Here is a 12920-nt window from a genome sequence, read left to right on the forward strand (position 1 = left end):
GCAAACTGCTTTGGTCAGAGCTCTTGAAAGTAGACTAGTTAAATTATTGCCTTTGTAGCCATTTATCATTTTCTCAGTTTGCAGTGCCTATATTGTGAGAAAATATTTCGAGATAAGAATACTCTCAAGGATCACATGAGAAAGAAGCAACATCGCAGAATCAATGCCAAAAACAGAGAATATGACAGATTTTATATTATTAATTACCTGGTAAGATGCATGTATAGTTTTGTATGTATAGTCTTTTTTTCTTTCTTAAGGTAACACATAATTACAAAAATAAAATATTATATAGAAAACAAACATTCAACCCCAACAAATAAAGTAGAATTTTAAAAGTAATAAAGTAGTAACTTTTAAAATTCCTTGAGTAAAGGCTAGCACCCGATCAGTGAATGACAGTTACAATTAAAAGCATTCTAGCAACAGGTTCTTAGGATCCCATTTGAAAGAAATCAGTGATGGAGTCAGTCTTCCTGAGGCAGACAGTTCCACAATGACAGTGCCGCCACTGAAAAGTCCCTGTTTCTTGTGCTTGCCTATCTAATGCATCTTGCAAGTGGTCACAAGTGGAAACTCTCTCATAATTGCAATGGATGATTGAAATGTCTGGCTAGAGGCAGGTGGTTCTCTAAATAACTTGGTCTCAAACCCCTGAGAACTTTAAAGGTAGCAACCAACACTTGGAATTGAGCCTAGAAGTACAGTAACACCAGTGAATCCACCACAGAATCTGTATTAATTTTAATTATGTAATTAATTTCTATATCTCCCAACAACTACACCATGTTAAAACATATGAAGACATGATTAAAGTTTTACAGCCCAAAAATGTAAAACCAAATTTTAAACACATTTTCATGTGTGTGTGTGTGTGTGTGTGTGTGTGTGTGTAGACTTGAAGAAAAAAAATTAACAGCATATTGAAGACAATGCCTTCCAAACCTCCAGATGACCTCTTTCAGTGGTTTCATGTAGATGTTAAATAACATGGGAGACTGACCCTGAGGAATCCCATACTGGAGGGGTAGAGCAATATTCCCCAAGCACTACTTTGTGGAGCCCACCATCCAGGTAGGAGCAGAACCACTGCTATGTAGTGTCTCTCACACCCAACTTAGACAATTGCCCCAGAAGGATACCATTGTTGATGGTATCGAAAGCTACTGAGAGGTCCAGGAGGACCAAAAGGAGCACATTCACCCTGTCTTTCTCCTGGCATAGGTCATCATATAAGGCAACCAAAGCTGTTTCTGCGCCAAAACCAGCCTGAACCATGATTGAAGTGGATTCAGATAATCATTTATTTATTTTATTATATATTTATTACAGGCATTTATATCCTGTCCTATCGCCAAGTGCTCAGGACGGCTTACAAAATATAAAAGTACAATCAATCTCATCCAAGAATGCCTGGAGCTGGTTGGCTACCACCCTCTCAAGAACTTGGCCCAGGAAGGCTGTGTTTGCCACTGGCCATTAGATGCCCTGATCGTCTGGTTATTGTATTTATATCCCACCTTCCTCCCATTGTGGAACTCAAGGTGACTGCTTGTGGTTCTCAGCTAGTTTCCCCTCCAAGCTAAGGTCAGCCCCAGACCTGCTTAGTTTCAACATGGTGGATGCCTTATGTACCTTCAAACCACACTCTGTTAATAAAGAAGGCAGCTGCATTTTAAAGCATTCAGATTGTTTTCAAAGACAACTACATGTAGATCACGTTACAGTTGTGTGATGTGAAAAGGCATGGTAAGGCCTGCTTTCTTTAGGTATGAGTGCAGCTGGTGGCTCACCCAGAGCTGAAAAAAGACACCATCGGCTACAGTGCCACTTTGGGTGTTCATAGGTAGCACCAGGTCTAAGGAGGGGGGAAAAAGCTGCATACTAGTCCTTCAGGGTAATGCAAGACTGACTATACACTTCCAACCAGTTTAGCAGGTTTCACTTCCCGCAGCATCTCCATCTTACCTGAATTCAGCTTCAGCTTGTTTGAACTTACCCATTCCAAAACAGTCTCTAGACACTTCTTCAAGACCTTCCACAGCCTCCCTGAGATTTGCAGCCAGTGGTAGAGGTGCTTCAAATCCATGCCTTGATGACACTTGAATCCAGGGGGAAATCTGTGGCTCTCCAGTGCTAGACCAAAATTCCTATTATCCCTGACAGCCAGCCACACTGGATGGAGCTAATGGGAGCTGGACTAAAAATATATCCCCCTTCCCTATACCACCCCAATCTTTTGTGTGGGTGCTGAAAGCAATAGGAGACAAGATGGAACTTTAGGAGATCCCAATAATCAATAGCCCATGGTTGAACAGGGGTCACCTGGCACTACACTTCAAAAAAGCACTGGACCAGTCATAACACCCTGCCCCCAATATCAAAAGGCCAGGAGAACTAATACTTCCTTCATTTACACTATAGTGTAAGTCATCTAGCAGAATGAAAAGCTAATTTTGTCCTCACTCCAGGACGAAGATCAGGTTGGACTGTATCCATATAATCACTAACATCCAAAGGTAGCTGAATGGTATATATACAGTTACTAATTCACTGAGTTGTAAAGAGTATGGGCATGGTCCCTCAAGCTTAATGAGTTTTAAATTTAATTGATTACATGGAAGAGTCAGGGACAGCCTGACACTTTTGCTGCCTTAAGTGGAGAACAAGAAGTTTCCTGCTCCATTTCACCTGCAGAGCCCATCTGGATTAGCCATTCAACAGTGGTTACTGGACAGCATCCTCCACTGCATTAGAGGGCAGCAGGCTATCTTGGGGGAAGCCATATAGCACACATAGCTATGTCATTTAGCACTTAGCTGCTGTTCACAATTTGAAGCAGCTACTGGTTAGAGCAGCTTAGCATTCTGCTGAATGGTAGGGCTGGTGCTGGCATGTCCTTAACTCTTTCTAGTTTAAAATCATGAATTTTAATTTCCTTTAACCTTGGCTGGGTTGTGCCTTGTCTCAAAGGCTAAATGATTTTGAAACACCAATTGGCACAAAAATTATAGACACTTTGGAAACTCAGTGTTCCGTGTACCATCTTTCAAATGGAATGGCCCAGTGGCAGGTGAAGACTGTTGTCATTCCATTTTATCCCTCTGCTTTTCCAAATCTTAGCTCCTTTATTCCTGTCCTGTTTTGTTGTAGGGATGCAAGTTATTTCTCCATACTCCAAATTCTACAATTTCTCCATACTCCAAATGGCTCCATTTTACCATCCAACTGTGGCTGTTTGCCATTTTGATAAGGATATGTAGCTCTGATGTCTACCATATTGTGCTGCTAGAACAGTGGTTAAGTGCTATGAATGGAATTGGGTAGAAGTAATTTCAGCAGGTAATGTGCTCCTCTAGCACTGTATTATGTCAAACCACACTTGCTTCTGTTCCAAGAAACTATGAAATGTAAAGAATCCCTTAGCTTTCCCTTTGGCTCCCTTAGCTTTCAAAAGTGGTATGTTTACCCAAGCCAGCCTTCATGACAGTGTGAAACTGCCGTCACTGAGGCAAGCTGTTCTAAATTGCATTAATTTCTCAACCAATATTAAGGCTTTCCCCTTCTCTTCCACCAAATGTAGACTGACATAATTGAAGTGACGGATGTGTAACCTCTGATCATTCATTATTACACACCCTGAAGCATTCGGAGGTCATGAACCAGGTCTTTAAAAACACATACAATTTTTCCAAGAAGACAAAAATGTAATACTATTGCCTTATAATGGTAATGTTTTTCTTAGGAAATAAATATTATGAAACACAACAATCACTATATTAAATTCTCTAGTGTTTTTCTTAATGCAATGATTTGTATTTCTTGGATTAGGAGGTCTGTGTGTTGTTCTGCTGAAACTTTTTGTGTGCCATAGTTTTGCTGATTTACTTTGCATTAAGGCTCTTGCACAGTTCACAGAGTTGCTCCATGAATTAGTTTGGTTATGCACACTGTCTCCCATGCACTCATTGTTTCTTCTTTCTTGAACAACCCAGCAACACCCTGTCCCTGGGTTGCTACTGTTAGGTCCAAATGTGGAAACTGGTTTGTTTTAGGGCTAAACAACCCAAAGTTTAACCCAGCAAAGAACTATAGATTAATTGGGGTTGTTTCACTATTAAACCACTCAGCATTTCTGGATATAGATGTAACAAATACAATTCATTAAGAAGGTGCTCCTATGTTGTTTAGGAAAGAAGTGGACTAGAGGGTGAGAATCCATGTGCTCACAAAAAAAAAAAAACTCATGATATCCGATTGTGGAAAGCAGGTCTTAGAGCAGTTGACTGACAACCAGCTTGCATGCATGACCAACAGCACAGGAGTGAGGATATAATAAGAACCAAACCTATCCATATGCAGATCATGCTTGCACTACTGTGTATAGCTTCTGGTTCTCGATACAAATTTTGATGGCAGGGATATAGGTCTTGACTCACTCCTGTGTCCCACAGCATGGGTTTTCTTAAGGCTGCAAGGGTGAATTGGTCCTGGTGATAAACGGTATCTTCCTTTGATGTTGAACTACAACTCCCACCATCCCCAGCCAGCATGGCTGGCACCCTGCTGGTTGTCATTTATGGGAGATTCAGTCCAATGTATCTGGTGGGCACAAGTTCAGGAAATTCTGCTTTAGTGGAGAGCAGGAGGCAAGCCACGAAACAAATGCATTAGTTATCCAGCAATGAAATTCATTGTCAACATTGGAATGAATTTGGAAATCACTAAAAATTGGTAAGGCTTAAAGAAGCTTTTTGTCTGTTTTAACTTGTGGATGGATCACCTGATTTCACTGTAGAGAGTAGAGAGGAGTGAACTCCTTTTTCCCTCCAGGTTTTCTTTTTTCCAGTTGCTAGCTTTTCTTAAGAACTAGCAGCTAATTTGCTAGAAGGAACGATTTCCATAGGAGAGTACCTGGTACTCCAAGGCAAGAAGGGTGTTAAGTGCCTCACATTATCTCACTATCCTGGCATTATTAATGAATCAGGCTGCTCTTGGAGAGTTTGCCCAAGAGACTAACATCTCTCTGAATTAATTACAGGATTTTAATTCCCTAATCTGTAATGACATCTTGTTACAGGCTATTCTAGCAATTTATGCTGCTGTGCCATTTACCTGACATATTGGAACAGCTTTGAAATCTCCAATGAAGGAATAGGATGAATTTCCTTTTCTTTTTATTTCATTTGTCATAAGCCAGCTTTTCCCAACCCAGTGTCCCCATTTTTTTTTTAACTGCATGTCTCCTTTGCCAAGCCAGCAGTCTTCTCTTCCGTTTTGAGCAGATCTTCCTGGACTCTAAGGGTTCCTAGATGCATCAGTGCTGCCTGGAACCTCTTTGCACATAGACATCATAGGAATAGGCATGGCACTCTTTACAAAATGCAGTAAATTTGAGAAGTGAAGTAATTGTTCAAGGTTGCATAATAAAACAGTGGTCAAATAATGGTTCTAGTGCAGTATCCTATATATTTTGCTTCTTGTCCAAGGGATTACTCTCCTGCCATTTATTTCTCTCATTATATTTATATCCCACCCTTTTTCCCTTTCAAGGAACTTAAGGTGGCTTATATAAATCTGCTGCTCTTGCTCTTACTCTCACAACATCCCTGTGAAGTATGTTGGGCTGAAAGTTTGTGACTGGCCCAAAGTTACCCAGTTGACTCCAGGGCTGCGTGGAGACTAGAACTTAGATCTCATGAGTCCTGGTCTCACATGCTTAATCATTGCACCACACTGGGTTTCTCTGCTGTTAATACAAGGCATAATCACTTTTACAATGGACATGAATTAACTTGTGCTTATCTGCTACAGTTGTAGATACTTTAGAGTAGATGTGGTAATGTAATGTAATTATATAATCTCATCTTGAATCTTTATATTGACTAAGATGAAACTAAGACTTAAAAAAATGTTGGTTATTCGTGAGATAATCTCCCTCTTCTTCTTTAGGAATTTGGAAAGTCTTGGGAAGAAGTTCAGTCAGAAGATGACCGAGAATTGTTACACAGCCAAGAAGAGTAATTAGAAGTTTTGTTCTGTACTTAAGGACTGAAGTGGCAAGTTTTTCTTAGAGGCTTGGTACATGATACAGGAAGCCATGACATTCAGAGACAAAGTAGGCTTGACAGAGGAGATCATGAATTGAATTTCCAGCATTTTAAAAGAGTAGCAGCTTCAGCATAGTCACCAAAATTGGGGTTAGCAGGGCTAAGGGAGGGACAGTTCAGCCCTTATATTATCTTTAATATTCGTTCCCCTCCCCAAAGCTGCTAGTTGTTCCACAGAGCAAAACATGTAAGCATCTTTTGCACAAGGCAAATAGCAGTCTATTAAGTAAAAGCATCTACTCTGAGATGCTGAGAAAGTTCATGCATCACAACAACTCACCAAAAAAGCTGTATGGGATATATTGTTTCAGACAGACAATCAGGCTCACCTTTGGTCCTGTCCCTCTCCTTTCCCACTAGTTTGCCAGATGCTGTATCAGGGGACTTGTTGGTTAAAGCCCTTTTTATACTCATTCTAGTGTTCCCCTCCTTTTTTAGATCATCTTTCACAATATCCAAGTTGGTAACCAGTAATACTCCCCACAGAATGTGCAAGAGGCATGTTGGAAGATCCGTCAGTCGTTTACAATTTTTCAAATTTTTCACACCATAGAAAATAGATTTGTAACCTGTTTTTTTAAGTGGTAGTCAAAACTTCTGCAAGTGCATACTTGCAGACTTTGAGAGGTCTGAAATGAGTAGCTTCACCTTTCACTTGTCAAAGTGTAGTAAGCACCTGCCATGAACCTTGCGCTAGAGATGCTGCAAAGAGGTTTATTGGACCAGATTTGGAGAATGCTGCACACGTTATGGGTCTAACAGGGCCCCCAAACAAGGTGTGGGTGGTCAGGGTGGCCTGTTGCTCATGAACAAGGCATGCAGTCGGAAGGACTCCAAGTTCACATGACACAGTAACCTACGTTGGCACCCAAAGTGAGTTGCTGCACTGCACAGCCCCAGTCATGCAAGGACATAGGGTTTTAGGCAGTTTTCCTTCCCTACCTGGACATGCTGGAGATCAGTCTTGGGACTTTCCACATGCAAAGCCAGTTATCTGAAGGGCTGCCATATCCCATATATGTTTACCTGGATCTTGAGGTCGTCTTTGGAAGTGCTTTTCTAGCAACCTCTTCCAAAAGAAGTGAGCTGAGTAGCTACCAGGAGGAGAGCTTTTTCAGTTGAGGCATCCTTGTTGTGGAACAGGTTCCCCCAAGAGGAACTTCTTTTTGGTTCCAGGTGAATACCTTTTTTATTCTTTGGGGAGCAGTTAAGAACCTCAAAGGAGTTTTTCTTAAGTACTGAAAACAATTAAGAATATAATATGTTGAAGCTTGTAAGCAAAGGAAAATGAAATTCCGTATCATTCAGAAAGTTTTGAAAAACGCCCAATTTCAATTTAAATTCTTCTTTCTAGAGACTGGTCTGATTGGGAAGAACATCCAGTTTGTGCAGTCTGCCTTTTCTGTGAGAAGCAGGCAGAGACCACAAAAAAGCTCTATATTCACATGGAGGTAATCAGCATGCACCTTACTTTGGAAAATGTGTCAGATAGTTTTTTGGTTGCATTAGCATGCCCAGTTTTAGTCCAAAAGCCACTGCTTTGCACTCTGTAAGTCTCAGCAATGAGAATGTATCTGGATTAGAGGCAGATACGCAGTGCTATCCTATGAATGTATATTCTAAAACATATTTCATTGATTTTATTGAGGCTAGCTCCCAGCTAAGTGACAATAGGATTTCAGCTTCAAGCATATTTGGTGTAGATCCATTAAAAACAATGTAGTTAAATTAGTTTTGATCTACTTGCTCCACTGATTTCAGTAGGTCTACTCTAAGCATGAGGAAGTATGAATCCAATTTATATCTCCAGTTCAGACAACACAGCAAGTTGTTTGTTGTTCTGCACGTGTTGAACAAAGGGCTGATTCGGCAGTGATGGCTTGTTTTTTGAACCAACCAACCATTCAAAAAACCTGTGGTGCCCATGAGCTGTTCTAGCACTGCTGTCACCTGTGGTGGGTTGTTGATTTGGCCCTTTTTATTCTTCCAGCATTTTAATTTTATAATTTCATTTTTAATACTGCATTTCATTCTGTACCAATACCATGCTTCTATGCTGATACAGTTGCAATTGGTGTGTCTGTGTTTAAATTTGTTTAATGCCCAGAGAGCCTGAGCTATTGCGTGTGACACGAATGAAATAAATAGAGCATGTGAACTACTTCCCTGTATTGAAAGCACAGCTTCCATCATTTCTAGGCAGAATGGCCAATGGCTAGCATGCTGGCTGTCCTGAGGGCAAGGAAGTATGCCTTGGTAGGACAAATATTCACACATGCCTTACCAATGGTTGCCCCATATATGAATATTCATGAATATGCAGTAAATCAGTTCTTAATTCTTTGCTTCAGACCGTATACTATGCAAAATTTCACAGCATTTCTTAAGCCTTCATTTAAAGTTCTGAGTGGGAAAAGAGCTGAAAATTGAGCCATTGTGAATAGAATGAAATTCCTTTGCAAGCTACTATTTCAAAGTGTGACCAGTTGCTAATGGTTTTGATTGCTATAGAGACAGTAGTGTCTCTGTCAACTGAAAGAAAAAAATCTTCTATTGAAATGAAGTATTGTCTTCCATGCTTAGCACAGAGCTGGGAACATAACCTCATAAATGTTCGTTTAATTAGTACGCTTCCCTTTTTATGCTGTATGGATATATAGCATTAGACTCGGAGTGGGCAAGTTGTGGCCAAAAATATGTTTTGGCTTAGAATCCTCATCTGCCTTCCCTGCTAGCTGTGCTGGCTAGAGCTGATGAGAGTTGGAAGCCAAAACACCCAGAAGGTTGCCCACCCCTGCATTGAACAACAGTTTGCCACGTTAAATAATAACACTGAAGCTAGCTTACATAATGGAGAAGGAATCCTGCCTGCTCTTGCTGGTTTTATATACATAAAATGATTTTGGAGAGAAATAGAGTGTCTGACCTGACACTGTGCAGGACTGAAGCATGCTCTGGTTACCCTAGGGTACTTGCGAATAGGGCAGGGTATAAATATTTTAAATAAATAAATACCCTAAGTACCTCAAAGGAGGCCCTGTCTTCAGGCCCTCTGCACCCTGCCTCCTCCTGCTTCCTACCCAATAGTTGATCTCTTGGGCAAGAGGTAATTGCCAGTAATCCACTCAGTAGCACCACAAAGTGGGTGCGGCCTCCCCTGAAGCATGAAGGAAGGGTGCCAAATCAGTTCCCCCATTCTCCCAATTGCACTTCAGGGCATGAGCACTCTTTGCATTGCAGGGACAAAGAAGAAGACATCTTCCCCCCACCCCCATAGCACAAACTGGGCTGGAAGTTTCTTTCCATTGCACTTCAGGGCCCAAGCCCTATTTGTGCAGTGGGGATTCTCTGACAGCCGCAGTGAGCTGTAATCAGATATGTTCCTTCTGATAGTACCCCCTGGGATTTCACCTGGAGGAATTAAGGGGAAAAGGAGGACGGGTGTAAGGTAGGTGGGAAGGAAGGTAGGCCCTGTTGTCAGTCCACCTACCTCAGGTTGTGTTGTGTTGTATGAATTCAACCATCATTAAGGAAGCATGGAATAAAGCATGGAATTAAAGGTTGAACAATTTACTTGGGGAGCTACTTGGGGGTCATTATGGGGCATGCACATTGGATTCATAATGCCCTACCTGTTCCCCTGGTGTTCCCAGTTAACAGATTTCAAGGAGCAGGCAAAGATCTTGGAGAGTTCATAATACTGTGCTAAATGAAGCAAGACTTTGATTTAGAACAGTGCAGCTCCTTAACTATGAAGTATCACTGAGAATTTCAGCTAGTGTTTAAATAAGCAATAATGAAGTAATAATTTTAAATTATATGATTTGCTTATATTGCCTTACTGTTTAGACTGTGCCCAGAATTTATACTATTAAGTTTAATAATTGATCTTGAAACAGTTAAAAGCATTCATAATTGTTGACTTTTTCTTTTCTTCTCCAATTCTAGGAAGCTCATGGCTTTGGTCTGCTAAAAATTAAGTCTGAGTATGGTGGGTATCTGAGAAATGTGCTGCTAGTGAAAATGTGAACTTTTAGAGAAAGGGAACCGTACATCAACCTATAGGACTTAAAGTTTTAAAATTGTTTTTGCTTTTCATGGCAATACTGATCTATACTGAATGTCAAAGGGTGGCAACACCTGTTTGCAGTAGTCCTCAAGAAACCACTTTATTGAGGAGATCTGAAGATTCACTTTTCTCCCTATAAATAATGGATCTTCTGGTAGCCATCATGCTAAATAAAACTATGTTGCCCTATCAGATGAGCTATGAAATATTTCAGTCAAATATCCAATAGGGCTGCAATTCTGACAGTATTTGGAGTAAGTCCCATTGAGCACACTGGGGCTTACTTCTAAGTAGACATGTATAGGCTTGCACTGCATATCCCCTTTTTGAGTACAAAAGTGATTAAAAAGTACAAAAGTATTGGAAATGTGTGTGCCTTGCTTTCTATTTCTCTAAGCTCAATCATCAGTAGCCTCCTAGGTCAGCTAACTAGCAAGCAAACATACATTTCAGGTGTAAACTGTACTCTGCTAACCAATTTCATAGCCTAAGCACTCTTTAAGACCCTTCCTTTGTTTCAGTAATCTTGTTTGCATCATGTGTCTTTCAGATTGTTACTACTTACTTTAAAACTGTTTGTTTGTTAGGTTTGAATTTCTACCAGCAAGTAAAATTGGTAAACTTCATCAGGAGAAAGGTCCACCAGTGTCTTTGTTACAATTGCCTGGAGAAATTCCAATCCAAAAAGGAGCTAGTAAGGCACATGGAGGAAACCAAACATATAACACTTCTTCCAGCCAGATCCATGTGGGATCAGCCCCAGTAAGATTCTGTTTGTTTACTTCAGTGTTGTGGATGATGCATGACAGTATCTCATAACTGAAACGTAGGCTGCACATTCTGTGTCCTTACTGTTCTGTTTGGGCCTACTTTGACTTTTCTGTAAACCAAGTGAATGTTGCAAGTGGTCTTTGTTGCCCTCATGCCCTCAGACAGACTGCTAGATCAGGTTTCCTTGACTGAAATGTGGAAATTACAGACATACATACTGCAATGCGTACGATATGGCCCACAGTCAGTGCATGGCATTGATCAAGTGATGTTAATAGTTCATTTCCAAATGCATGTTTTCATTGCATTTGTGAGTGTTGGGTGACCCTATTCTTTCTGTAAATAATTCTGTGATGCAGGCATTGCTATCCACAACACACAGTGTGATGCCCTGGAAACAAATTATTAATAGTCACTCCAAGCCAGGAGCTTCCAGCCTTATAGTTAGCTTGTACCTTGAGCAGCCTGCAAGGATTACTACTGGCAATTTGCCTTGATTTATATGGAACAAAACAAATTGTTGGGGTGCATATACACACGTGTCTGTGCATGCAAATACATCCATAGGTGCTGAAGCCACTGTCCAGGCATGCACTCCATGCTATTGAGAAATGTGTGCAAATGTTGCATTCCTGTGCGAAGTCCAGATCAGGCATGTTTTTCTCATGGGACTGGCACCCTCTATGTGACTGCAGTAGTCATGTGTGCACCAAGCAGTGTAGGATTCTGTCATAGGGTAGGAACTACAATGCCATCAGATATATATGTAAAATGGGACCTTTGATTTCCTCTCCTTAGGTATTATTTTCCAACCTATGAAAACGATACTCTTCTCTGTACACTCTCAGACAGTGAGGATGAACTGACAGCTGGGAAACAGAACGAGGATGTACCTGTCATCAGTGAGGATGTTTCTAACATAGAGGCTTTGAAACAGGGTAGTGTATTAAATCAGCTTCTTCGCGAGGAGATAAATGACGAAGAACCTTGATGTTGGATAAACTTTTTTCTTAATATGCAGACCCCTGCCTTTGGCAAGGCAAATTTTGTTTTGGTAATTTACTGATCTAATTTGATTCTATATCTGTAATAGACCAACTCTTCGAATGGGAAGCTGAAATTAAAGACACAGCACATCGGATTAAAAGTCCTGTTTTTTTTTTTTTTTTTTTTTACTTTGGCTTTACTCATTCACAATGTAATCCTGTGTATGTATGTATGTTTGTTTATTTCTTTTATAAAGACAGTGTTTCTATTGTTGAACAGTGGGGGCAAATCCATAGTGGACAAACCATCACTGCCTTAGAAATGTCACCTTGTGTCAGCTAACATGGAAGGTAGGGTGGTGGGTACTCATTCCTCCAGCTTCCTCCAGCAGCAGCTTCTTTGGATCTTCCACATCATTTATTTGCTTTTGATAGTAGAGGCTAACATTTTTTCAGTATTTTTATGCAATGCAAGCAGAAACCTACTACAGCTAAAAATTATACATCTCTTAAATTCCTTAAAAGGACTTTTCTGTACTCCCTTTTCCCTTAAAATTTATAGAAAGTGTTACCAGCAGCTATAAGAAACAAGGCCCATGAATTCTCAAAACCACTTTAGTCTGACATGACATACATTATTACAAGGACAGATTTTAGAGAAAATTATTTAAGAAAACTAAACACAAATGCTACTGCTAGAGGTGTGTTTGCAAGCGGATGAATTGCCATCATGCTACTGTAGAACTGAAAAAAAAAAGATCTGAATTTCAGTGGGATTAATTGACCTTTAAACACAAATACATAGCAGGAAATGAAAATGACACAAACCTTGAGCTGTGAATTCTGAGATGAAGATTAGGATGATACGAGCAGGCAAGTGTGAAAGCAAAGCTGCATATTAGTCATCCCTGATTATAATTAAAGATGATCACAAATTGGAGTAAGTTATTCTGACAAATCAGCTATTGCTGCCTCACCTGAAGC

General features: G+C 40.3%; 1 protein-coding gene across 3 annotated transcripts in view; it reads left to right on the forward strand.

Annotated features, from left to right (window-relative positions):
• Nucleotides 1–12097, forward strand: part of ZNF277 (zinc finger protein 277) — a 44089-nt gene extending 31992 nt beyond the window's left edge. For all 3 annotated transcript variants that reach the window (XM_044423034.1, XM_044423036.1, XM_044423035.1), the window contains 6 exons: nucleotides 78–210; nucleotides 5953–6020; nucleotides 7465–7561; nucleotides 10059–10101; nucleotides 10767–10941; nucleotides 11749–12097. In XM_044423034.1, the coding sequence (XP_044278969.1) occupies nucleotides 78–210; nucleotides 5953–6020; nucleotides 7465–7561; nucleotides 10059–10101; nucleotides 10767–10941; nucleotides 11749–11941 (709 nt within the window). In that variant the 3' untranslated portion in view covers nucleotides 11942–12097. The remainder of the gene's footprint in view (nucleotides 1–77; nucleotides 211–5952; nucleotides 6021–7464; nucleotides 7562–10058; nucleotides 10102–10766; nucleotides 10942–11748) is intronic.
• Nucleotides 12098–12920: the final 823 nt, after the last annotated feature.

This window comes from Varanus komodoensis, unplaced genomic scaffold (assembly GCF_004798865.1).
Source record: "Varanus komodoensis strain SLA01 unplaced genomic scaffold, ASM479886v1 scaffold13_1, whole genome shotgun sequence".
Lineage (NCBI taxonomy): Eukaryota > Metazoa > Chordata > Lepidosauria > Squamata > Varanidae > Varanus > Varanus komodoensis.